The sequence below is a fragment of the Hemicordylus capensis genome, chromosome 2 (genome assembly GCF_027244095.1).
Source record: "Hemicordylus capensis ecotype Gifberg chromosome 2, rHemCap1.1.pri, whole genome shotgun sequence".
NCBI lineage: Eukaryota > Metazoa > Chordata > Lepidosauria > Squamata > Cordylidae > Hemicordylus > Hemicordylus capensis.
Genome location: NC_069658.1, coordinates 417529387 through 417556513, shown reverse-complemented (window position 1 = coordinate 417556513; position 27127 = coordinate 417529387). Strand labels below are relative to the sequence as shown.

The following is a 27127-nucleotide window of genomic DNA, read 5'->3' as shown; positions in this document are numbered from 1 at the left end:
CCTCCCTCTCCACCCTTTCCCCTTGTAGGCTCCTCCTCCATCGAAACCCCTGCAGTCCCAGCTCGGTCGAGCTCCGGCGGCTGATCTTGCGGCTGGAGGGTCTGCACCCTCAAGAGCGCGCAGCCTGTAAGTGATGAGCTTTACCTCTATTCAGAGGCACACTAACCACCGGGGGGGGGCCCTTGTGCCCGCCCCGCCAAACCTCCAGTTTTGTTTTATTTTAAGTCTCCCCCACCCCCTACCGCGGGCGAGGGGGAGCAGCTCGAAGTCCTTCGCCCCGCCTCCCCCGGCGGCAGTGAGACTGGTGGGACGCTGGCCGTATCTGTTCAAGCCAGTGTGCTGCTGCTGCTGCTGCAACAAGGCGCGCCTCCGATGATCTCTAAACTGCACAGGCGCGCCTGTACTTTGTTAAAGACGCTGGCCTGAACAGATGTGGCCAGCGCGTCCCTCCGGTCTCTCTGCCAGAGCGAGCATGGGGGAGAAGGGAGAAGGACTTTCCCACAGGCACCACTCGCCATGGTAAGGGGGGGGGGGAACAGCAAAGGAGGTTTGGGAACCCTCGCAGGCATCATCTTGGTACGCCCCTGGCTGTATTTCTGTATTTCTTTAAAGGAGTTCTTAGCCGCCTTCTCAAGTAAGAACCCTGGGGGCAGGGGGGAAGAGATTAAAAACTACAGTATTTGATCATTCCTAAAACTCCCACCTCATTACTGCCATCTCAATTAAGTTCCAAAGTCAGAAGAAGCTTCTTCTCAATTCCTACCCCCCCTCCCAACACTCCACAGTGTACTGGATGAAATAAAGAAAATGAGGTCTGATATATTAACACAAATCCAAGCTATTTTACTCCCTATGAAAAAAACCAGCTCGACGCTCTAGAACAAAAGACTGCTGATATTGCACAGACAGCTGATATGGCTATGGAGCTTAAAGAGTGTATGTTGAATAAATCCTCATATAGGTTCAACATTTCCCCATAACTTGGACCATCTAGAAAACTGTCTTTTTGTTCCTCATTAAAGCCTTTTGCTCACACTTTATTAGACTGACAGCCCCACTTTTTGACAATTGATTTCAAAAGCAACTTGAAACAGCCACTACCACCATTCCCAATACAGTAATGGCGGGTGGGGGCAGCGTACATATTTGTATGGCTAGTTAATTCTACTCTTGTCTCTCTTGTCAACCATGCCAACAGTTAAATTGAAATTTAAGAAAAATAGAGGATGAATCCCCGCTGGTATGTTTCCCAGACTATGGGAAACACCTATATTGGGCAGCAGTGATATAGGAAGAGGCTGAAAGGCATCATCTCATACTGCGTGAGAGGCAGCAATGGTAAACCCCTCCTGTATTCTACCAAAAGATAACCACAGGGCTCTGTGGTTGCCAGGAGTCGACACCGACTCAACGGCACAACTTTACCTTTACCGAGGTGTAGCAAGGTTGGAGTGGGCCCTAGGACAAGAAATAGAAATCACCCCCACCACCCCACCACACACACTGCACCTTCTTCTCCCTGCCCCAGTCTTTGCTGCAGAAGACCTGTCCATGGTGAAAACAAAATATTATTGGCATGACCTTTCTCTCAGCAGGATCACTATTCTTTCCCTGCTCCCTGGGTGGGCAGTGGATACAGAACGGGGCCTCCTGGCAGGTAAATAAGCCCTTTTAGGCTCCCTGCCCCTAGAGTCTGAGTGAAAACCCTCTGATAGAGAGCCCTTTAACATGTCCCCAATCTGAGAACGCTCCATTGAGTAATATGAAGGCATAGAAAAAGGGGGAATTTAACAAGGGCCCAGGGGCGTAACTACTATTAGGCAAGAGGAGGCGGCTGCCTGGGGGCCCCCACGCCTTGAGGGCCCCCCCGAGAGGCAAGTCACATGAGGCAAGTCACATGACTATATATTGTGAAGTGTGTGTGTATCAGCGAGGGGCCCATTTTAAAATTTTGTCTCTGGGCCCACTCCAGCCTTGTTACGCCCCTGGCCATGTCTGTTCTCCGATGGCAGACAACTTCTAAGTTGCTAAGAGCATCCTAGAACTTGTAAGTTCTAGGATGCTCATTGCATCCTATCCTCTTCCCGTGTCAACTAGCTGCCCTAATGGGAAGTTCTCCTGCAACTCCCTCCAGGCTTGAATTCTTTGGATTGCTGTCTTCTAGCAGGTTTTGAATCAGGGCTGCAGATGTTTGACTGCAACTCCCATCATCCCTGGCTATCCCCACTGTGCCTGGGGATGATGCTCCAACAACAAATCTGGAGGACCAAAGTTGTGCAGCTCTACTCTGAAATACACTCTCTGTCTGTCCACTCCCTTTTCTGGGTGGGATTTAGTCTCCTCAGGTATAGTGAATCATTAAGATCTTCCTGCCAGGTCTAATCGAAGCTAGTGGCTGTTACCACATCTTGCAATAATGGATTCCAAACGTTAATTACATGTTGTGTGAAGTACATGTTGGAGAAGTGCTACTGCTCAGTGGTTGGCAAAAATTTGGCATGCAGAAGGTTCTGAGTTCAATCCCTGGCATCTCCCCAGGTAGGACTGGGGAAATACTTGAAACCCTGGGAAGCCAAACCCTTTGATTAACCATGGAAGGGCAAGTGTGCGTTTACATATCATCCAGCTTTCAGTCAAAGTCGCTATCGGGGAGCACTCCATACATGATTCGGATTTTTCATTGCTCATTGGAGCTTTTGATTGATTAATTGATTGATTGATTACGTGCCGTCAAGTCGGTGTCAACTCTTAGCGACTGCATAGATAGATTCTCTCTAGGATGATCTGTCTTCAACTTGGGCTTTAAGGTCTGTCAGTGGGGCATTCATTGCTGTTGTAATCGAGTCCATCCACCTTGCTGCTGGTCATCCTCTTCTTCTCTTGCCTTCAACTTTTCCCAGCATTATGGACTTCTCAAGGGAGCTGGATCTTCGCATAATGTGTCCGAAGTATGATAGTTTGAGCCTGGTCATTTGTGCCTCAAGTAAAAATTCTGGATTAATTTGTTCTAGGACCCATTTGTTTCTTTTTCTGGCTGTCCATGGTATCCTCAAAAGTCTTCTCCAGCACCAAATTTCAAAAGCATCAATGCTTTTTCTATTTTGCTTCTTCAAAGTCCAGCTTTCGCATCCATAAAGTGTGATGGGGAAAACCATGTCTGAACTATTCTAATCTTTGTAAGTGTAGACACATCACAGCATCTAAATATCCTTTCCAAGGCCTTCATTGCAACCCTACCAAGTGCTAGTCTGTGGCGTATTTCTTGACTGTTGGATCCTTTACTGTTGACAGTTGATCCTAAAAGGCAGAAGCTATCACCACATCATTGTCTTCATTGTCAGTTCTGAGGCTGGTTGCTGGCTGGAGCTTAGCCTGATTTCTGTCCAGGGTAAAAAAAAAATCCACTTATTGCATTGGTTTTTAAGGCAAATTTGAAATATCCCCAACTCGCAGAACTTCACCCCTCTTGATCTCATGGTAAAGCCTGCTGTCCTCTTGGAAAGCTCCAGATAGGACTGGAGAAGAGCTCTGTCTGAAATCCTGGAAAGCTGCTGCCAGTCAGTGTAGATAATACCGGCCCAGATGGACCAAGGCAATTTCTTATGTACCCAAGTACATCTTTTTGTCATTCACCCTAGTGCCTATCAGCTTCACGAGTGACCTCAAATTCCAGGGGTATAAGAAAGGGAGAAAAATCTTTCTGTGTATTTCCTCTCACATCCTGTTTGCCTCTTTGAGCAACTTTTGAAATGTTAATTTCAACATTTACCACCCACAAGCCAACCTTATTAGTTTTACAGTTTAAAAGAGGCACAACAATTATCGCAGAGGGATGTGAGCCCAGATCTGATCTTTCTTCATTCCTGGAGCTATCTGAATGGTAGCTACAATTTTCTGTGGAGCAGAGAACCTCAAGGGAGTGCTCCAGGAACGTCAAGATCTGCATATACTGTTACACCATCAAGCCCATAGGAAAAATGCTTGACTATACATTAGCCAGCAAATGTGGTGATAGTTGTGAGCTTGAGGCTAAGCTAGAGCTTAGATCTTTGTGGAACTGAAAGCCCCTTCCCACCAAATAGGCATGGAGGAGCCTGATCCTGATTGGGACTGGGGGGAAGGGGAGGTTACTTTTTTCCTCTTGTGCTGTTCTTCCTGCTCAAAATTACCCGCTATTTGCCCTCATCTGCTGTTTGCTGCAAAGATGGCTTAAAAAGAGTCACCATAGAGTACAGACCTATGAACAAATACAAAATCGGACTTTTGATTTATGTCAGTATTGTCTACACCAGTCACCTTAAGTGGTGCAGCGGGGAAATGCTTGACTAAGAAGCAGAAGGTTGCCAGTTCGAATCCCTGCTGGTACTATATATCGGGCAGTAGCGATATAAGAAGATGCTGAAAGGCATCATCTCTTACTGCACGGGAGGAGGCGATGGTGAACCCCTCCTGTATTCTACCAAAGACAACCACAGGGCTCTGTGGGCTCCAGGAGTCGACACCAACTCGACCTATTGTCTACGCCAGGGGTAGGCAACCTTGGCTCTCCAGCCGTTGTTGATGTACAACTACAATTTATTGTGGCTGGGGATGATGGGTATTGTAGTTCAACAACGGCTGGAGAGCCAAGGTTATGTACTCTTGGTCTGTGCTGACTGGCAAGTGCTCGGCAGGGAGCCTTTCCCAGACCTGTTGGAGATGTCAAGGATTGCACCTGAGGCCTTCTGCATGGAAAGCAGATGTTCCATTGCTCAGCTAAGTTTGTTCCCCCACTATCCTATCAGTGGCTATTAGCCATGCGGGCTAAAAGGAACCTTCATATTCAGAGACAGCCTGTCATTGAATATCAGTGGGACCACAGCTGGAAGGGGCTGTTGCCTTTGAGTACTTCTTGTGGGCTTCTTGGAGGCATCTGGTTAACCACTGTGAGAAACAGGATGTTGGACTCAATCAGGGGAGCTCAACTTGGCCCTCCAGCTGTTGTCAGACTACAGTTCCCATCATCACTCACTATTGGCCACTGTGGCTGGGTCACTATGGCTGGGCATGATGGGAGTTGCAACCCAACAACAGCGGGAGGACCGAAATTGTGCATCCACAGCTGTGGGTGACAGAGAATATTGTGGGTTGCTTGGAGCAGTGGAAGCAACTGCTCTTCTGAACAGTGGCAGAGCCGTGCATGCCCAAATCTGTTTTGGTTTAGAAAAAAGAATGATTGCTTCTCCAGCAAAGAGTGACACTGGGCCATGACAAGGGAGAGAACAACCCTCCCCTGCCACGGGATGTGGTGTTGGCGCCTCTAGCTTGGATAGCTTTAAAGGGGGCTTAGACAAATTCATGGAGGACAGGTCTATCAATGGCTACTAGTCTGATGGCTGTGGGCCATCTCCAGCCTCAGAGGCAGGATGCCTCTCAATACCAATCGCAGGGGAGCAACAGAAGGAGAGAGGACATCCCTGTGGGCTTCCCAGAGGCATCTGTTGGGCCACTGTGTGAAACAGGATGCTGGACTAGTTATGCCTTGGGCCTGATCCAGCAGGGCTGTTCTTATAACCCCAGATTCTTGTGTATGATGTCCCCCCTGTTCTCCTCAGCTCAATTCTCCACCCACCTACTGTTGCATTTCCTAGCCTGCAGATACTTGTTACGCCCATTCGCAGAGGTACCCCTTTCATCTTCCTTCTAAAATGTCTCTGAAGGATCTCCAGGCAGCAAGAAGAACTCCACTTCTGACTCCTCTGCTCTCTTTGATGAGCTGTCTGTGCAATGCTGTTTTTTAACTACTCCCCAAAGGCACTGCAGGATTTTCAGTCCTGTTTTAAATTTTATTTTTAACTCGGCAACCTATTCCTTCAAAGCTGGATATCTTCACAAACTCAATCACACACACACTCCACCTTCTTGTTAACAAAATCCACCTCTCTCTGCTATTAATTGAGTTGTGTATGGGGGAAGGCCATTTGAAAGGCTGGCCACACATATGACTCATAAACAGGCTTCAGTCTCTGGGAGCCTCAGACTTCAACAATATGCAGAAATATGTAGAGAACTGAACTAGCCTCCCTCTCTTTGAAATGAGGCTAACCAAAACATATTTTCTCCAGACATTGTAATGAATTTTACTTTCCCTACAGTGATCTTTGATAATGTCCGATTCAGTGATAGTTTTGTGTATATTTGGTATTGTGTGGTGCTGAAGTTGTGCCTTTTGCTAAGCAAGGCCTGCCCTGGTTTGCATTTGAATGATGGGAGACTGCATGTGTAAGTATTGTAAAATATTCCCCTCAGGGGATGGGGCAGCTCTGGAAAGAACATCTGCATGTTTGGACGCAGAAGGTGCCAAGTTCCCTCGCTGACATCTTCAAGATAGGGTTGAGAGGGAGACTCCTGTCTGTAACCTTGGAGAAGCCGCTGCCAGTCTGTGTAGATGATGCTGAGCTAGATGGAACAATGGTCTGACTCAATATATGGCAGCTGTCATGCCCTTGCTCTCAGATAGCTAGGAGGAAGGGGAAGCTGACAGCCCTTCAGCCGATGCAGGGGTGCCTGAGGGGCAGAGCCCGGCTGTCGGTTCCCAAGAGATGGTTGAGGCAGGTCTGACTGATGTTTCAGAGCAGGCACAGCAGTCTGAGGCAGCAGAGACAGCGGCGGACGAACCGGAGGATGAGCTGTGCAGGCAACCCCCACTGACTCCACAGCAGAGGCACATCACAAGACGGCAGGCACAGCTGGAAACCATCAGGAGAAGTAAACGCCTCTTGCAGAGGCCTGATAAGCCTTGAATCCCTGCCAGCTGAGAGTTATCAGCTTGGACTGTAAAGCATGTCTACAGCTTGCAGTTAGCTGCTGGAAGGCAACGTATGTCATCCCTGGTGTAGACAGCTTTCAGCCTGAGCCAGAAAGAGAGAAATATTTCCAAGCTGTGTTTTGCTTCTGCTACCCAGTTTGGTCTTTTGGTGAACTATCATCCTAGACTTCCCTACCGGGTGGCCAGATTGCTGACAGCAGCTTCCTATGTAACCAATACAACATGGAGGAGGAAAAATACAGAAAATGGAACCAATGTGGTGTAGTGGCTGGATGACTGAATTTAGGCTTGGGGAGACAAAATGCCTGCTCAGCCATGAAGCCTTCTGAGTAATATAAGTTTGTTTGTTCAGTATATATATACTGCTTTTCATTAAAATAATCTCAAAGTGGTTTTCAATATAATTAAAACAATGCATAATTAAAATACAAAGGTACATATGATCTCAAAAATTAAAATACATAATACAAAAGTACAGATAATATAAATATAAAAATAATCTCTATATAAAAATAATCTTTATATAAAAATTTAATAACCCATGAAATAATAATAACACATAACACAAAGCAACAGCAGTAAAAAGCAAAACACAATACTCTAATTCAAAAGCCTGGGTGAAGAGCCACATATTTACTTTCCCCCTAAAAACTGTCAAGGAGACTGAGGAGCTGATTTCAGCCAGGAGAGCATTCCAAAGCCTGGGGGCAATGACTAAGAAGGCCCTGTCCTGCATGCTCAGCAACCAAGCCTCTCTCACATGGAGCCAGTCACACTCTCTCCCAGCCTACCCTATCTCAGGGGGTGGTTGTGATGATTAAAAGGTGGGGAGAGGGAAGGGCACGTGTGCCACCCTGCACAATGTGATAACTGCATCGATGGATGGGGACTGGCATTGAGGAGCTTGACCCCTCAAGGGAGCCCAGTAGTAGGCACTGTTTCTGGGGGCCCTGATTCAGGATCCTCAGGGTCCAGAGTTCCTCGACTGTCCAACATGTTGGAACATCAGTTCAGTTCCTCTGTCACTGGTGCCGGTTCACCCAGTTTAGCTGGCTCCTCCCCATCTGTGTCTGAGTTCTGGTTGCTGCTTGAGGGCTGGGTCATGACATTCAGCTATTGCGAAGCAAATCTGAATCCCCCCAGCATCCCCTCCCCTCTCTTCCCTTCAAGGGAAATCCCATCAGTTACACTGACTTAAGTATAGAATCTGATTTCTCCCTTCCTTCTCTCTGGCACATTCTGTGTCATGGCAAGAATAGCCCTGGTGGATCTTGGGTAATGTCACTTTTCTAAGGATTACTGCAGTGGCTTGGGGATCTGGGTAGGCCGGTGGGTGGATCAACCAGGAATTATTCTGTGCTTTGGATTTTAAATCCAAGCTGGAAAAGAGTTCAGGCACTTGCAATACACTATCGTCCTTAGGCAACAGGCGAGCATTATGAGCACATGAAGCTAATTTCTGGGCCCGAATCCAGCAAACATTGGCAGCAAAATCCTTTTAACTGGAGACACCAGGGATTAAACATGGGACCTTGTGCATGCCAAGCATGAGCTCTGCCATAGATCTATGGCCCCTGCTCCCTGATGTTTTGCCCCCAAATCCCAAGGAGACAGGGAAGCTGCTAGCATCTTAATATATGAGAAGCTCCTACTTCACTTTTCCTTGAAGCACAAGCTTGAATAAGCTGCTCAGTAGCTGGCAGATGTGTTTTTTAAAATTTTATAGCATGCCAGCATGGTCAAGTATAGATTATCGCTTTGGGAACAAGAGGAGTCCCATGTTGTCCATCCTGATTACTCAAGTTACAAGCCCTTAACCTTTTACAGGGCCATAAATAATACTGGTCATCTTGATAGCCTTTCACTATTACAGCAAGTCTGATTAATTGTTACTCGTATGCTCCACCAAGCGGTAAGGGAAAGGGAACTGTGATTTCCCCCACAAAGCAGAGACAAAGGATGGTGAACACAACCGACACAGAACAGAGGACAGAATTATGAGTTGGTTTCTAGTTCATAATTACATGTCTCATAAAGGCCTGTGAATCACTACAAAGTGAATGTCATGGATTCCACTTGTACCATTCCTTCTTAATGTAGACAGTGGGTTATGACCAATGTGCACATTATTGTTATTTATTTGAATTGTTCATATCCCATCTTTCCTTGTTAAAAACAGGTACAGGACTGCTCACAGTACAAAATGTTATAAACAAAGACATAATATGAGATAGTTTTGGAAGGGCGGTATAATCAAAGACTCATTGGCTTGTGCACAGAAGAAGGTTTTGCTCACACAAGTGAGATGGGGAAATTTTCACTGATTCTCCTCTTCTCATTACTACTTGGACTCCTCCCCAAAATATGGCCCCCAGCTCTCAAGGACATATTTTTGGTGGGTATTGGGACAACAGAGGAAAGGGATGATTAGTGAAAATTGCAGGGTGGATTTGAATCACTAGTCAGTAAGACTAGATTTAAATCATGGGGTTTTTTTTTTACATAAAGACTCATTCTTGCCAGTATAATCTTGATATTTACAACCAGATGAAGGTTTCATTTTTGGAATAATAACTTTTCAGATTAGTTACAGTTATATCAAAAATTACTGATTTGGTTATATTATTAGAAATACATAGATAATTATGAAATAATTGCGAGGTGAACTATCTTCAGTTTAACAGGTTAATCATTCATATTTGGACAACTTTTCTGCTGTACTTTACTGAAAGGAGAAAAATAGTCATTACCTTAATAACAATTTAAATAGTTTTATTTAACTGAAATAATAACATTACACTAATCTTTATTTCATGATGAATAACATTTGGACTATAATGTATCTTAAATAGAAAACTATCTTTAGATAGATTTTTCCCTCAAAAAGCATTTTATTTTTTAAAAATCTGATTTAAATAAAAATCCAATTTAAATTTTAAAAAATCTGATTTTTAAATTATTTTTTTAAAATCCATTTTTTAAATTTCTTATTTAAAAATCATTGATTTTTATCCACCATGGAAAATTGTCCTTCCCTCTTGCATGAGCACACGTGACCCTAATTAAAATGGAGACAATATAAGTAAAAATAATATAATGGCAGCAGCCTAAAAACAGACAAGTGTTTTTACGATCTACTAACATCAGAAAAGAGTGGAATTAGGCCATAGTTCAGGAGTAAAGCGTCTTCTTTACATGCAGAAGGTCCCACATTCAGTCTCTGGCATCTCCAGGTAAGGCTGGGAAAGACTCCTGCCTGAAACCTTGGTGAAGCTGCTGCCCGTCAATGTAGTCATTACTGAGCTAGATGGACCAATGGTGCCTAGCTCAGTAGAAGACAGCTTCCTGCGCTCCTAAAACAACAATGCAAAAGCTGGATGAAAAGAAAAGGTTCAAACACATCAGAACAAGGACTCTGAGGTCAATGTAAAGACAGAGGCAGCAGAGGCGGATTAACATAGTAGCAAATGTAGCATTTGCTATGGGCCCCGCGTTTTTGAGGGCCCCACACACCCGGCTTCCAACTGGGAATTAAAGTTAGAACTTTACCTGTTTTATTTGGTCCATGTTAGATAAAATATCCCTTTTCAGCTAAGTGTGTGTTTTAAGAGAAGGCCCAGCACAGAATCTGTCCAGTGGTTGTTGCTGGTGCCTACCGCATTTTTCTTTTTAGAGTGTGAGCCCTTTGGAGACAGAGAATCATCTCTCCACTCTTTATTTTTCTATGTAAACCACTTTGAGAATTTTGATTGAAAAACAGTATATAAATGTTCACTGTTGTTGTAGTAGTGTGAGTTTGTGGCTTGGTCTCCCATACTCCAAAATATAGCAAATAAAAAAATTAAATTACTATGCAAGTAAATAATTTACGTTTTAATAATTATGTGCATTTTAAAAAAAATTAGGGCCCCTTTATAACATATGCTACAGGCCCCGCACTGGCTTAATCCGGCCCTGAGAGGCAGGTTCTTATAGGAGCAGGTGCCTCTTAAGGGAACCTGGCCCCAGGCCAAAGTCAACACTTTGAACTGAGTCCAGAAGTGAATGGGCAGCCAGTGTAGTTTATAAAATAACTGGGCAATTTGGTCCCAACCAGCATCCTGGCTGCTGTATTCTACCCTAACTGCAATGTCCGAATTGTCTTGGATGCAGTCCCATCATGTACAATTATTTGTATACAGCTTTTCAACATAAGTTTCTAAAGTGGCTTATATACAGGACATTCCTGGTGTGGTTGCTGCCCACCCCACATTTCTCAGTGGTTAGATTCCAAGGTGTAATGGTAACATATGGAAACACCAGTCACATAAGTTGTCCCAAACACAAAGCTACTTCCCTCTCCTGTGTCACATCTCAGTCAGGGCCACTGATACTTGCGTTGGAGGTAACCATGTGATCAGTGTCTTTTTATATACTTCAGGACCTGATAAAGAAGTTTGGGGCATTACTAGCCTCACATTGGTCATGTGTTAACTGGGTCATTTTTGACCCAAACCACAAAATCCTTTCTCACTCTTGTTTGACAGGCTTTGGTTAAAATGATCTAATGCTCCTTTGTCTTTCAGCCTATTTAGATGCTTGTTCAATCATTCTAACTTCTGGGCAGCACAGTACATAATTTATGGGCCAATACACATAGTTATTGCATATAAGGAATCCATGAGAATCTTATGGAAGCCCGATCTGCCAGCCATTTGTGTGCACCCACTACCAAGTGCCAGGTTAAGTTGCAACTGCAAATGTTTGTTTTTTTCAGCATTTGCCAACACATCCTCAAAACAGAATCTCCTGCCTATCAGCAGGTACACACAATTAGTGGGGCATGGGCAATGGGCCAAAACATGCAGAATATAATTATTACATTCAAAGTCTGAGCTTCCTCCAAGGAACTTATAGTGACACTCACAGGGTTTTTCTGTCTTATTCTTGCAACGATGAATGGCCCTTGATCATTCAGTGAACTTCATGGTTGAACAAGGATTCTGACTTCAGGTCAAACTGAACATAAAAAACTGCCTGATACCAAGTCAGACCATCTAGCTCAGTATTGTTCATCTACACTGACTGGCATGGCTCTCCAAGGTTTCAGGCAAGAGTCTGTCCCAGGCCTCCCTGAAGATGCCAGGGACTGAACTTGGGACCTTCTACATGCAAGCAGATGCTCTGCCACTAAGCTATGGCCCCATCCCCTAAAGCAGGGGTTCCCAACCTAGGTTCCTCCAGATGTTGCTGAATACAACTCTGCTGGGGATGCTGGGAGTTGTAGTTCAGCAGCATCTGGAAGAACCCAGGTTGGGAACTCCTGCCCTAAGGGGAATATCTTACTGCAGACAGTGCTCATAGGAACATAAGAAGCTGCCATTTCCTGAGTCAGATCATAGGTCCATCTAACTCAGTATTTTCTGCACAGACTGGCGGTGGCTTCTCCCAGGTTGCAGGCAGGAATCTCTCTCAGCCCTATCTTGGAGAAGCCAAACTTTGAACCTAGATGCTCTTCCCAGAGCGGCTCCATCCCCTGAGGGGAAGTTCTTATAGTGCTCACACATCAAGTCTCCCATTCATATGCAACCAGGGTGGACCCTGGTTAGCTAAGGGGATAGGTCATGCTGATTACCACAAGACCAGCTCTCCCATGTAGTCACCCATCCAAAGGCAAACCATGCTTTGCAAAGGTGACAGTTCATGTCAACTAACACAAAACCAGCTCTCCACCAATTATTCTAGCAACCCAGTCAAATTGGTCTTGCTAGGAAGCAGTGGTAGTATGATCCAGAATCTTCACATCAGCGGTACCTTCTCCACCCACATGTAGTAGGTGGATGGATATCAAATATGGTGCTAGATATCAGGTTTTATAGAAAAATAATACCCAGAATTCCCCCTGTCAATTAGGCAAAGAGACACCATCCCTATTGAGTCCCAGCACAGCATTCTTCCAATGACTATTGCTGGCATCTCCCTGATATTTCATTTTGGATTGTGAGCCCTTTGGGGATAAGGAACCTTCTTCTTTAGAAACTGTTTGAGAATGTTTATGTTGAAAAGCAGCATAACAATACTATTGCTATTACTGGAGAGCCTGCTGTGCCAGTCATTGGGGGCTGCAAGAAGCACTCCCCCACCCCACCCCACCCCATCCACACACACTAATTCAATAACCCCAGTGCTCTCCCCCCTCTTCTATCTCCCCATCAAAGCAGCCCCCATATATATGGATCATGGTATGAAGACGTCCTGACTTCTTTCAAAACAAATTCTGGTTGACTAGAAAGCCTTTGGGTTACAATGTGGAATCGGTCAGCATTCCAGGTCTCACCTCCTTTGCTGGAAAGCATTCCTTTTGGAGTGGCAATCATTCTTATGCATGACATTAGTGTAATAAGCATGTTGCAATTGCACTCCCTTTTTCTAAGCCTATTTTTGCTGCTCCCCTTTAATAGCAAATGCTGGAAGACCTATTCTGCTTGCCAGCAAATGGTGCAGATGCAGAGAAGAGAAGATGTTATGGAAGCGCTGTAGATTTTGCCCTGTAGTGCTTTGGAATGCGCTTTGGCCTCATGTCAGCTGCAATCCAATACCAGCAGCTTTGGTGCCAACTTTCTCCTCTTTTGCCACAAGCCTCCTCTGCAAATGTGTACTCCAGCAACTTGTCACAAGCAGCAAGTCACATGCATTCAACATAGAGAAGAGGGAGGACAGAAGGATCCCTGGGAGCCAGGCTCTAGCAGGGGGTGTTTCAGAGTATGACATAGCCAATATGTGTTCTGCAAACAAGCCCATCAGGTGAGAGAAAGAATGGTCAAGAAAGCTAGAGAGAAAAGTCCAAGGGCCTTGCAGGAGGCTGGGAGGAGCCCGTGTCCGCTGTTCAACTAAGTGGCTCCCAGTCAGAGCCAGGTTTGGAGCTCCAGGTCAGCAAGATCGTGTGCAGCAGCATCAGGCTAGCCAACATCCAGACTCACATTCCGTAAGCAGAATGCTGTTTCTGTGAGCAGGAGGGGCATTGTGCTGCTGGAAGGGATCCGTTCGCTAACACAACACCCCTTCTATTTCTGGAAGCAATGCTCTGCTGATGGAACCAAGGCTGGATGCAGGCCATTGTCCAGACTCTAGGCTTTAAGTCCATGACCTAGAGTAGCCCATACCCTGGGCTTTAAGAAGTAGTATGCAGCAGCAGCAGCATCTTCTGCCTGAACATTTCTCCTTCTTTTCTCTCCTGCCACTGTGGAGTTTAATTAGAATCCTGCGGGTGGCATTGATGGAAAGCCGAGGGACTATGCAGGTCGCAAATTGGAAGGTGTCGGTGCTCCATATGGGCGAACTTTCTCAGTGGTGGCCCTGGCTCTCTGGAACTCCCTGTCCCTTGCTCTTAGGCTTGTCCTCTCCCTGTTTAATTTTAAATGAAAGTTGAAGACTTTTTTTAAATTGTTCTGGCAGGCCTTTCCCTAACTCTATATGTTTTTCTGTGACTGCCCTGATTAAATGATTGCTTTATGTATTTCTGTTATTTTAGAGGTTGTGTTTGACTGTGTTTTTAAAATAAATTGTTGTCAGCTGCCATGCATCTATTTATGAAGCATGGCAGCATACACATCATTTAAATAAATAATATATAAAATAAAATATAAATAGAGTCTCATTTCCCTGCTGTAAGCAGGAGTTCCAGCTCTAGTCCTCCAGGGCTCACAGTTGCCCAGTACCCGATTATTATGGAATTCTCCCTTAAGGTAACCTTGCAGGCCAATAAAGCACATGCCAGGGAACTCAACAGGGGCTAACAGTCACTAACTGTATAGTTAGCCCTTTTTTTCATTCCATACAGTTAGTAATGGAGAATCAGGAGGTATCTCCTGATACCCCTACCAAACGAGGTGAGGCGGGTAGTTGCTAGGGAGAGGGCCTTTTTGGTGGTTGCACCCCGTTTATGGAATAGCCTCTCCAGTGGGGTTCACCTGGCTTCACCACTTTGTTCTTTTAGATGCCAGGTAAAGACCTTTTTGTTCACTCAGGCCTTTTAAATTTTGATTTTCAATTTGATTTTAAACTGATTTTAAAAGAGTTTTTAAAGTGCTTTGTATTGTATTTTGTATTTTCTCCCCTCCCCTTTTTTGGTCTGTTATGATTTGATGTGTTATGTGTTTATATTTCATGTTTTAATGCTGTGTGTGAGCTGCCCAGAGAACAATTTGTTATGGGGCAGCTAACAACATTGATGATGATGATGTTGCTGCTGCTGCTGACTTTATTAGTAGTATTTATTATCTTCCACCGTCTTACTCAAAGCTGACGATGCCTACCCTGCAGGTTCCTATGCTCACCTCCCCACAAGCTGACATGTGTTTTTGTTTTCTGAGTCCAAGACAAACCCATGCTTTGACATGGCACAGAACAACTCACAAATGAAATCTTCCTTTAGTATCTGTGTGGCACGCTTGATCCCTGCAATTTGTGATTGGGGATGATGGGAGTTGTAGTCCAACAACATCTGGAGCCCATGTTTGTGGTCCCTTGCGCTAGGGGATTTAGTCCTGCTGTGGCCCAGCCTCCTTATGTTTTAGACCGAAGTGGTCCTGCCTGGAGATGCCAAGGTTTGGACGTGGGGCCTTTTGCATGCAAGCAGCTGTTCTACCACTGAGCTAGAACCCCATCCCCTAAGGGGAATATCTTCCAGCAGTTAGTTCTCATTGGTAGTTACCCATCTAAATGCAAACCAGAGTGCACTCTGCTTAGCAAAGTGAGCAATTAATGTTCGCTACTATATGACCAACTGGTAAACCCTGGTGAGATCCAGGCATCTGTTGAGCCCTGACTCCTTCTTTATTTCCAACTATAATATTGGTGAGATATGATTTGGTGATAGCCATGAAGGCTTCACTTCTCCTCCTTAAACGGAAGAGGTGCATAAGTGCCACCAAATGTAAAATAATAGCATCACAGACAAGGTGGAGATCTGCCGAAGAAGAGGGATCAAAAGCAACCAGCTTGGGCTCCCCTCCAGGCTTGAATAAAATAAGGTTAAGCTTTAATTTGGAGGGCAGTGCCGCTTTCCTACTCAATTTGTTGCTACCCCTCACACACTGGAGATTTATTATTTTTGTTACAGCAGAACTGTCCTTATAATTCACTAGCATAAGCAGTCTGAGCATTGGAAATGTAAGCCACTAGGAAGCTTTATTTCCAGTCCTCCTTGTAGCTCTTTTAAATAGTTTCTGGTTGGTTTGAGTTCATTCAGGGCTGGCTCACTCAAGGGAAACATGTTGCTCTTGTGCGAGGCCCACTGATTATCCAAAGGGTGGATTATCCAACCCCATGGTCAGTTGAGGTGCTCCCCTATTTACTGCATGCTCACCTGCAGCAGATGCAGACATTTTGCTGGCTTGAGGAGAGTGGTTGGTTGACTGAGGAGGACGTTATCTTCAGTGATGAAATGAAGATTGTTAGAGACGGTATCTTGCAATGGTCCTGTGATGACAGGACCAATTTCCTCTCACTCTTGTGAACTGATTCACACATGCACATCTGATTCACACATGCACATCCACCCCTTAGTGATTTGCAACTGGATGTGTGAATGGTTTCTGAAAATGCCATATTTCATGTGACATGACGCAACATACACCTCTATGGTATTTTGATCTGTGATAGCTGTTTGCCACAAACAGGTCACCACTTGATATTGCAGTCATTGAGTAATATGCATGAATGAATCCTTCTTTGTCACAGCTATAAGAAACTTGGATCTTGCAAAACGTTCTAGTATAGAATATATGACACCCACCATTCCCACTCATGTATTGGGGTGTGTGTGTGTGTGTGTGTGTGTGTGTACGTGTGCGCGTGCACACACACACACACACACACATCACACACAAACATCACACACACACACAGAGGCTGGCAATGGATAGGGGAGAAAATGTCAGAAATACATGCATGAGCAAGTCCCGTGACAACATAGATTTGGAAGGCAGAGCATTTGTTATATAAGGAGGTGGAATTCCAGGTAGGGCTGATTATTTTTGCTTCTCCTGAATACCACTGGGAGCTTGCAGGGAAGAGAACCAAGTGGCTGGGTCTCTGATGAAAGGCTTGGCAGTGCTGTTTTGGCTTGTCAAATTATCTGAAACCAGCAGCTGTCCATGGTGCTGAACAAGCATTCCATTCTGCTACAAAACTGATTTCCTTGGATATCCCACATCCCTGCTATAATCCAGTTCTGAATGTACTAGAGTCTGATACCATTGTTGTTTTGCATGTACTTCTGTGCATATCTCAACATAGCTACATAAAAAAAATAGTTTTGGAAAGTAAGAGAATGACCTACTTTTAAAAACCGATCCTGAGCAAGCTGGACTTTAAAAAAGGGGGAGGGATTACACCCCATGATAAAAATAGCTTATGTCCTGATAAAAGTACAATGTTCAACAAGTAGGAATTTGCCAATTAAACAGAAAATATTAATCAGTGTAGAAAAAAAGTTTCATGGGAATATGAGATGATCGCATAAAATGTAGTCTTATCTGTGCAAACTGACCCTCAGCATTCTTCCCTTCTAATTGGTCCCTGTAGCAGGCAGGGAGGCCTTTGGTCTCCTGAGACAAGGCAATTCTTATATAGTGAAAATAGCCTCTAACATTTATTGATTTCATGTAAATCTCAACCTTCCTCCAGGGAGGTCAGAACAACATGCAGAGTTTTTGCTCTCTTTCTCCCCCAACAATCCTATGAGGGACTGACTACTAGCCTAAGATTACTCTGTGAATGTCATGGCTGGGTGGGGATTTGAACTCAGGTCTCCCCAGTCTTAATCCAACACTCTAACCACTATGCCACACCGACTCTTACTAAATGATGGTCCTTTATGTTCAGTAACACAATTGCAGAAAACCACTTCACAGTGTTTCTAATCCAGAAGCTTATCTAAATTATCATAATTCCACTCCCACCCACCCCCAAATGTTAAGTAGACCTGCCAGGGCTTTAAACTGCCTAGAGATGTCTATATCTGGCAGTATAGAAATATGATTGATAAATAAATAAATCAACCATTTTCTTCAACATATGCATATGCTTTTGCTGGAAAAATTTACTGTCAGAAATAAAATCATCCCCAGCGACCACATCAGGTTTGAACATAATTATCTTGGAGAGATGGAAAAGAGCTGCTTAAGGCTACTTAGCACATCTTATTTTTCTCTATGCTATCCACCACACAGGCAAATGATTATGCAAAGGGTGGATGCCACACCAATGCTTACACCACATTTCCTTTTCTTTCAACACCAGAGAAATAGCAGCCCCTTTTGCAGATTAAAACCCCAGGAAAATGAATGTGCAAAGCACTCCCCATTGCTTTATCCAAAGGACCTTGAAGGAGTCTGTGATGGTTTTGCTCACATTTAAGAAGGCAGAAAATTGAGAATCTAGGTCATGTCAGGATTCAGCAGTTGCCTGTGTTTTCAACAGTTCAAATCTTCCATTCTGATCCCAGCTATAATTTTTCCACTGCATTTCTGAGTCCATATTTCTACTCAAGAGTATGGAATGGAAATGCAGACCTAGAGTCAGAAAAGCAATGGAGAAAAATACAACTGGGATTGGAGTGGAGGAGCAGAACTGGGTTACTGCTGTCCCAAATTTTTTAAAAAATACAAGACTTTTAATTCCAACCTCATGCTTTGATATGGATATGCAGTTTGCAAAGAGATTTTCCTCCTCAGAGAGAAGCTTTGCAGCAAGACTTTGACTCTCTACAATATGGGTATCCCAGCATCTGCAGATGAAGCAGGTCATTCAAGGGATTTGGACCCCCTTCTCAAAGGAGGAGAAGTCATCTTGGGCGGGGCCTCACTGTTGCTGTTCCTCTGCTCCACCCCTCCAGGTGATCTTTGCTGGCTATAAAAGGCCAGGATGCACCAGGGGTGTGGGTCTCTTGGTGAGAGAACAAGGGTTCTCATCCTTGTGGCTCTTAGCCTTGCGGGGGAGCAGACTGCGGCCCCCAGAAGACTCGAGGAACACCCCATGTTTTCATCAAGGATCATGGTATCCTCCTAGATTGGAATATAGAGCTGCATGATTGAAGAATCTGAGGACCTGTTTTTTTATTGAAACAGAGAAGTTGGGGGTGGTTGGACTGGGGAGATGTGTCTGGGAGAGCAGAAGAGTGGGGATGGACTAGGGTTGGTGATCTCATGGGTAGTAGGCAGAGGGAGATATGGCAGTGGGAGTTGGGCAGGCTGTTACAGGGGGCAACGGTCCAGGCAATTGAGACCTGTTCCTTTTTCCAGCTCTTCTCCCAAACCTGTGGTCCCAGGGAGCTCTTGGAACACTCCTAGGATTTAGGGTGTTGCTGTTGAATGCCAGGTCAGTAAATGGCAAAACATCTCTCCTCCACGATCTGATTGTGAATGAGCGTGCTAACCTGGTATGTGTGATGGAAACTTGGTTGGATGAGCTGGGTGAGGTTGGTCTTTCTCAGCTTTGTCATCCAGATTTCCTGATCCTGCAGCAGCTCTGCCCTGAGGGTCGGGAGGAAGAGTGGCAGTCATCTATCGTGAGACCTTTCCACTTTCCAGGTGACTGGTTAGGCAGTCTCAGAATTTTGAGTGTTTGTCCTTGAGGGTGGGCCTCCAAGATGGTCTGGGAATTCTGCTGGTGTACTGTTGAAGTGTAGCCACTTCTGAAGGTCAGCCACCCCACTGTACTTCCGTCTCCCTACTTGAGCTGGAGGGGGTGGTCTTGAAGGTAGCTTTGAGTTCCCCCAAGGTCTTACTCTTGGGGGACTTCAATGTCCATGCTGAGGTCCCTCTTGTAGGTGCAGCTCAGGATTCCATGGCTTCCATGACAACCATGGGGCTGTCTCAGCTGGTTTTGGGCCCTACGCACATGGCAGGACATACTCTGGATCTGGTTTTTGCTGACCAGAGAATAAATTATCTGGAGGTGGGGGAGTCTGAGGTAACTTCCTTGCCATGGACAGATCATCATCTGGTGGGGTTCAGTTTGATCGCTTTGTTTACCCTCTGCAGGGGTGGTGGACCAATTAAAATGGTCCACCCCTGGAGGCTTGTGGATCCACTTGGTTTCTAGACAGCCCTCAGGGAGTTTCCAGTGTCCAGAGCTGGCAACTCTATCAAGGCCCTGGTGAATCTCTGGAATGTGGAGACAGCCCAGGCTATTGACACAGTCACTCCTAAACGCCCTGTCCGGCTTGGTTGAGTCCGTTCTGTTCCTTGGTTTTTCTGAGACCTTAGGGCAATGAAACAACTCAGATGATGGCTGGAACGATCCTGGAGGAAGAGTCATGACAAATCTGACCAAACATGGGCTAGGGCCCGTTTTAGGGACTACTTCCGTGGCAGTGGGGGCAGCAGAGAAACCCTTGTTCTCCGCCTCCATTGCATCTGCTCAGTGCAGACCAACAGAGCTGTTCCGTGTAGCAAAGGAATTGTTCCACATGTCCCCCAGGTAATGGGGGAGGAATCATCTACAGCCCGTTGTGATCAGTTTGCATGTCACTTCGCAGATAAAGTCACTCACATCTGTGCTGATCTGGACTCCAGGGTTTTGGCAGTTCCAGCAGACATGCCTCGGGTACCATCTGGTCCTATTGTGTTGGATTCTTTTTGGTTAATATAGCCTAAGGATGTGGACAAGATTTTGGGTAGGTTGCTAGTGTGCAGTCAAAATATATTGTGCTCTTGATCCTTGCCCTTTGCGGCTAATAAAATCTGCCAGGGAGGGTACAGGTAGAGTGGTTGGAGGTGATAATTAGTGTCTCATTAAGGGAGGGCAAGCTACCACCATGCCTCAAGGAGGCGGTGGTTAGACCATTATTTTAAAAGTCCTCCCTTGATTCCTCCAACCTAGAAAACTATAGACCAGTTTCTAACCTTCCCTTTTTGGGCAAGGTAATAGAGCATGTGGTGGCGTCCCAGTTGCAGAGGGTTTTGGATGATATGGACTATCTAGACCCTTTTCAATCTGGCTTCCATCCTGGATATGGGATTGAAATGGCTTTGGTCGCTCTAGTGGATGACCTATGTTGGAAGCTTGACAAGGGAAGTGGGTCCCTATTAATTCTGCTGGACCTCTCAACAGTCTTCGATACCATTGACCATGGTATCCTTCTAGACTGCCTCTCAAGTATAGGGATTGGAGGCACTGCTTTGGAGTGGCTTTGGTCCTTTCTTGGGGGAAGGGTGCATAGGTGGTGCTGGGAGACTACTGCTAGGCTCCATAGCCATTGGCCTGTGGGATCTCACAGGGTTCGGTTTTGTCCTCCACGCTGTTTAACATCTACATAAAACCTCTGGGAGAGGTCATCTGGGAACTTGGACTGAGTTGTCAACAATATGCAGATGACGCTCAGCTCTGTCTCTCCTTGTCACCTGATTCTACGGAGGCAGTGGATGCCTTGAATCGGGGGCTGGAGGCAGTAATGGGTTGGATGTGGGCTAACAAACTGAGATTGAATCCGGGCAAAACAGAGTTAACTGTTGGTCAGTAAGAGAGCCAATCAGGATGAGGAGATTCTACTGGTTGTGGATGGGGTTATACTCCCCTTGAAAGAGCAAGTGCACAGCTTCAGGGTACTGCTGGACCCAGCTCTGCTTTTGGAAGCTCAGGTGGAGATGGTGGCCAGGGGTGCCTTTGCATGGCTGCAGCTAGTGCACCAGCTGCATCGCTTTCTCGAGAAGTCAGATCTGACCACTGTCACCCATGCCTTAATCACGTCACAGCTGGATTACTGTAATGTACTTTGCATGGAGCTGCCCTTGAAGAATATTCGGAAACTGCAGTTAGTTCAAAATGCCACAGCTACAATGTTTTGATCCCAGCGGGCAGCTCCAGATATTACCCCCATTTTGAAAGAGCTATATTGGCTGCCAATCTGTTTCCAGGTCCAATTCAAGGTCTGGTTTTGACCTTTAAAGCCCTAAATGGTTTGGGTCCTGGTTACCTGAGGGACCACCTGCTCCCAAGGGTTTTTGCTGGCTCAACAAGGTCATCAGAGAGGGGCCCTACTCTGTGTGCCAACAATGAGGGAGGCTTGCCTCTTGTGTACACGGGACAGGGCCTTCTCAGTCATTGCCCCCAGACTTTGAAATGCTCTGCTCCCCAGTCTCCATAACAGCTTTTAGAAAGCAAGTAAAATCTTGGCTTTTTATCCAGGCTTTTAAATGAGTGTTTTGTTTTCTGCTGCTTTGTATCTTATGGTTATATTGTACATGTTTTTAAAACTTTTAATTAGATTTGTATTTTTATATTCCATTTTAATTCTTATTGTGTATTTTTAAAATGATTTTATATTGTTAAATAGTTTGTGAACCGCCTTGAGATTATTTTAATGAAAGGCGGTATAAAAGTTTATCAATCAATCAATCAATCAATCAATGCTACATTCATGTTGTGGGAGCCACTCCTGTATGGCTCCTTCCTGTGATGGCTGGGTCACATGAGTTGCCCTGGCCCACATAGGAGAAACCTATGCTGCAGTTTCTCTCAATGCCAGTCAGCACTGCTCTTCCTGCAAATGGAGAGAAGTCCACTGTGGGAAGGAACCACAGCATAGTGGTCTCCTCCTATGCGAGGGCTTTTTATGTTTCACGAGTGGTGCACAAAAGAGCCACATTGCATGACATCGATGTATGTGAGAAAGTGTCTTCATATCCTATCCAGGCCCACCCTAATTTAAACATGGTATCTTGTTCTCTTCTTCTTTCATTTCTATCTCTACTCAAAAAACCACTTCAGGCATTAACAGATTAAGAGTGAGGAACAAATACAGTCAGCATGTTTACTAGCAGGGCATCACATCTGAAGCTAGTGCATGTATCTGTTGTACCAGATGTGTATATGCACTGTTAACATGCTGGCCAGTGGCAGTGCCCTGCTGCATGCTGAACAGACACATGTTGCTGTTTAAGACTTGGTGCTGCACACTGCATATACCAGGGCTGCACAATTTCAGTCCTTCAGCTGTTGCTGGACTACCATCATCCCTGATTATTGGCCACTGTGACTGGGGGTGATGGGAGTTGTAGTCCAGCAACAGGAAAGAGAGCTGGTCTTGTGGTAGCATGAATTTCCCCCACTGCTAAGCAGGGTCCACCCTGTTTTGCATTTGAATGGGAGACTACATGTGAGCACTCTTAGATATTCCCCTTATGAGATGGAGCCTCTCTGGGAAGAGCATCTGCCCCTTTTGGGGTCTACATCCAAAGTGATTTACACCCAAATACTGACAAATGAAAAATACATCACAATGTAGAAAAAATAGTTTCTAATATATATAGTACCTCAACCACTCTTATCTTATAAAGAGCACATCCAATAAGCCATCCCCCTCATCAATATCTTCCAAACACACACGGACATCTTTTGTGGCCAATTGAAGTTTTTAAAGCTCATTACCAGAATGAGTCATACCGAAGGCACAGGAGTAGCCAGACAATTCCCCCAGCACTATCCATGGAACCTTTCAAAATAATATACTTGGGTAATGCAGCTTGACCCTTTGCCAATCTTTAATATTCAGTATCTGTCAGCTGTAGTCTTGCACTGGCACAATTATCAGCTACCACACTATCGCCTAGCCTATGTCCATATTTTTATCCTAGATGAGAGCTGAAGACTTGTAGGGTTATCAAAACTTTTGAATTCATACTTCTGTTTTCTCCTCCATTTGAACTCTTTGAACATGCTGAGAGCCAGTATGGCGAAGTGGCTAGAGTGTTGGACTACAACCGGGGACACATGAGTTCAAATTCCCATTCAGCCATAAAACTCACTAGAGGTATGCACGAATCAGATTCTGCTATTTGATTTGAGCTCAGATTGAATTGCAGAATCATTGAATTGATTAGCTGACAACATCTGGCTTGGCCAGATGGCTTGATGAATCACCCTCAAATCACTTGAATCGATTTGGGTGATTTGAGCTCCATTTTGAAGCCTAGTTTCCCGAGAAGAGCTGGAAAGTCTACTGGGTAAACAAGTCCTTTGAGGTAGGCTGACCTCGGAGTGGAGGGCTGGTCTACCTGCTGACCCCAATTAGTAGACCTACTCTCCTTGGGGGGAAAGCTCCATTTTGGGGCCCATTTTTCCAGCTCCCCCCGGAAAATGGGCCTCAAAATGGTGCTCAAATCACCTAAATCAGTCCACGTCAAATTGGGGGTGATTCTCTTTGACCGCAAATCAGGCCCTTTATTTTGAGTGTGATTTGATTCAAGATCGAATCATCAAATCATCCCAAATTCAACCCAAATCAATTTGAAGTCCAATCAAATTGTAGATCTTTACAACTCACTGGGTGACTCTGGGCAAGTCAGTCACTTGTCTCTCAACCTAACCCACCTCACAGAGTGGCTGTGGTGATAAACATAGCGATGTACCCTGCTCTGAACTTTTTGGATGAAGAGGAAGATAAATGAAATAAATAAATTAAAGGACAGAAGTTAAAGCATGTTAGATTTAAGCTGGTGTAAATGTATGAACATGTCCCAAAATCTTTCCTTTCCTTTCATTCTAATTCTGGCTTATTCCCCCCCCCCTGAAAAAAAGGTGTTGCTCATTCTCTAATATCTTTATTTTCTTTTATTTGTTAAGGTGGAAAAATTTGCCAAATACTTGGATCCAAATGATTTGGGCAAGATCAACTTCAAAGATTTCTGTCATGGAGTGTTTGCTATCAAAGGTAGGCATATTCGTTGTTGTTTATCTTCCTTCAGGAAAGTCAGAGCAGCTTACATGGAGCTTGTGGTGGTCTGATGTCCTGGCACAAATCAGGATCACCTCCCCTTCGCTTCACCAGTACTATAGGAATAAGTGTTCCAAGTTCAACCATTGGACGAAACCTAGATAATGTTTTTCATGTTTGTAATTTGTACACTTAATTTGAATCTGTGAATGACATCCAGACCAACAAAGTGTTTGTACAAGAAACAAAGTTGCAAACTGCAAGAAAACCAAATCGCTGCACAAAATCCTGAAGTTTGTGTTCTTACACAAACGAACCCTGCAATGTAAACAGACAGAGGAAGAGGTTTCCCAGCAGGAGGCATACCATAGGTTGAGCAAGCACAAGGATTCTGTACTAACACAACACTGGTCTGGAATGCAAGCTCCAGACTGAGTGCAACACGTGAGCGGAACGTTCATGCACTTTTGCCACCCACTAGAAACCAGGAGGCCTGATCACTGGTTGTGTCCATCTCGTGCAGTTTTGCTCCAAGTGCTTAAAGGGTGGGGTGCCAGAAGAAGTAGGAAGGACTCTCGCTTCAGCAGCTCTGGGGGAGCCTCCTACAGGGAAATACTATGAAGAGGAAAGATTGTATGCCATCTTACTGATCTCCTGTAGGCTGGCCTTTAGACAGGAATGCTCCCATCACCCTGCCTTATTCAATGTTTCATAACAAGGAAAAGGATGCCAGAGATGTGCATGGCAGCAGCTAGGGACAAGGGTGTGTGCTGAGCACCACTGCCCCAGTTACTGTGGAAGGGAAAAGTTGTCTCTCTGGAGCAATGCTAAACACAAATGATCTTTGACAGTTCTGCATAGTGTTCCCTTCACTTCTGAACCAGTTGCATGCTGCATCCAATACTTTGTCTTACTGCAAAGCCATGCAGAAGCTTAGTATACCGAAATCAATGCGGGACTGGGTGGTTTGAGGACAACATGTGCGTGCACCTCTGTTTGCAGCAATCATTCTTTTTTTGCTGTGGTATGCAACAGTTTGAATGCTTTAAAAATTGTTATTACGTATATACATTTTTTTTAAAGGTTTACAGAGCTGTTTCCATAGCAAAAGAAATAGAAGATGTCTCAAAAGTGCTCACAAGGGAAACCAAGGGAAACACCAGCAACAGCCACTGGAAGCAACAAGCTGGGATGGATGGAGACAGTTACTATCCCCTTTGTAAATTATAAGAGGGTCACCACTTTAAAAGGTGCCTTTTTGCCCAGTTAGCACAGCGAAGAGGAATAAATACTGGAATCCAGTCCACTAGTAAATGAGTAATGTAGTCAGCCTCTGTTGGGCATTGTCCGAGGAAGTGCTGCCATGAGAGCAGGGAGCTTCTGATCAGTCAGGACTCTTGGAAGCCCCCCTGCTGCTGTGGCAGAACTCCGTGACATCCAGTGTGTCTATTGGACTGCACTAACCCCGCCCTCCCCCCGCCCTTCCTCTCCCTAACCTAGGGCCGGCTGGGAGCAGGGGACAGGCTGCACATTGTCCTCTTCACTCTGTTGGGACGAGAAGTACTCAACCAGCTCCCTTACTTTTTTGCACAGCTTTTGTTTAAAGGGCATTTTATCTGTCCTTTAAATTCCCTTTTAGGTCACTGAGTGGTGTAGGTGGCCCTGGGATTTGTAGTTTGTTCTGAGGCTGTATCCTTTTGAAATTAGCAGTTGACAACAATGAAAAAACAGCATTGACCTGAACTAGCCAGCTAGACAGTTTTCCCATGGAAAACCACTGCTTGGGACTGGGAAAACAGAACTGAATTTTGCATGATGGTCTCATACATGCTGAACATGGCAAAATATGGTTTGTGCAAACCCTAGTTTGCTCACAAACCAGCATCAAACCGTGTGGGCCGGTTTGCACAAACCATAGATTGTTGATTTCAGATGAAATGGCAAACTCTGATTTGGTGCTTAGTCAGGATTGGTAGTTTCTAATTGTCATAGGTGATGAATGGAAGGAGGAGATGTACCAGAAAGCTTGTCCCCTAATCTTAGATATACTGTATGGAAGTGGGCAAAGCCTGCTCATTCAGTCCTAATGATGACATTGGTTCTAATGATTGCAGAGATGCAAGACGAGCAGTGTAAAGAACGATGCTTGGAAGCTTTTGCAAGAATAATATTTAACCTGCTTCCCATTTGCCATCACCACAATTTGTATTTTTGCACATGATCAGTCCTAGCTCATTTTTAAATGAGGGTGAGCTCCCTCTACTGACCATAAATAAACGCTTCTTCTCCAGATCCCACTTCGTAAAATAAAAAGAATTGTCTTCCTTTCTGTTGCAATAAGAGTTTGGGGGTAAGATGGTTATCTATTTAAATATTCCATACAGTCTTGGGGTGATCTGCAATATCCTCAATTTAGATGAATATTTACAAAGATATACAGAATAAAATAAATTCAACCAAGGACAGTGAAAGTACCTTCCCTAGGATCAGCGAAGCCTCATAATGTGATGTGTATTTGAGTTACAGGAACTCTTTATTAGGCTGAAAGGTTTTACTACTATTATAAACATCTATATACTATTTTTCAACAAAAGTTCTCAAAGCAGTTTACACAGAAAAAC

At 44.8% G+C, this 27127-nt stretch overlaps 1 protein-coding gene across 3 annotated transcripts in view; it reads left to right on the top strand.

Annotated features, from left to right (window-relative positions):
- The window catches only part of RAB11FIP4 (RAB11 family interacting protein 4), a 312484-nt gene that overhangs the window by 72620 nt on the left and 212737 nt on the right, over positions 1–27127 (top strand). For all 3 annotated transcript variants that reach the window (XM_053289861.1, XM_053289862.1, XM_053289863.1), the window contains exon 2: positions 24416–24503. In XM_053289861.1, coding sequence (XP_053145836.1) covers positions 24416–24503 — 88 coding nt within the window. The remainder of the gene's footprint in view (positions 1–24415; positions 24504–27127) is intronic.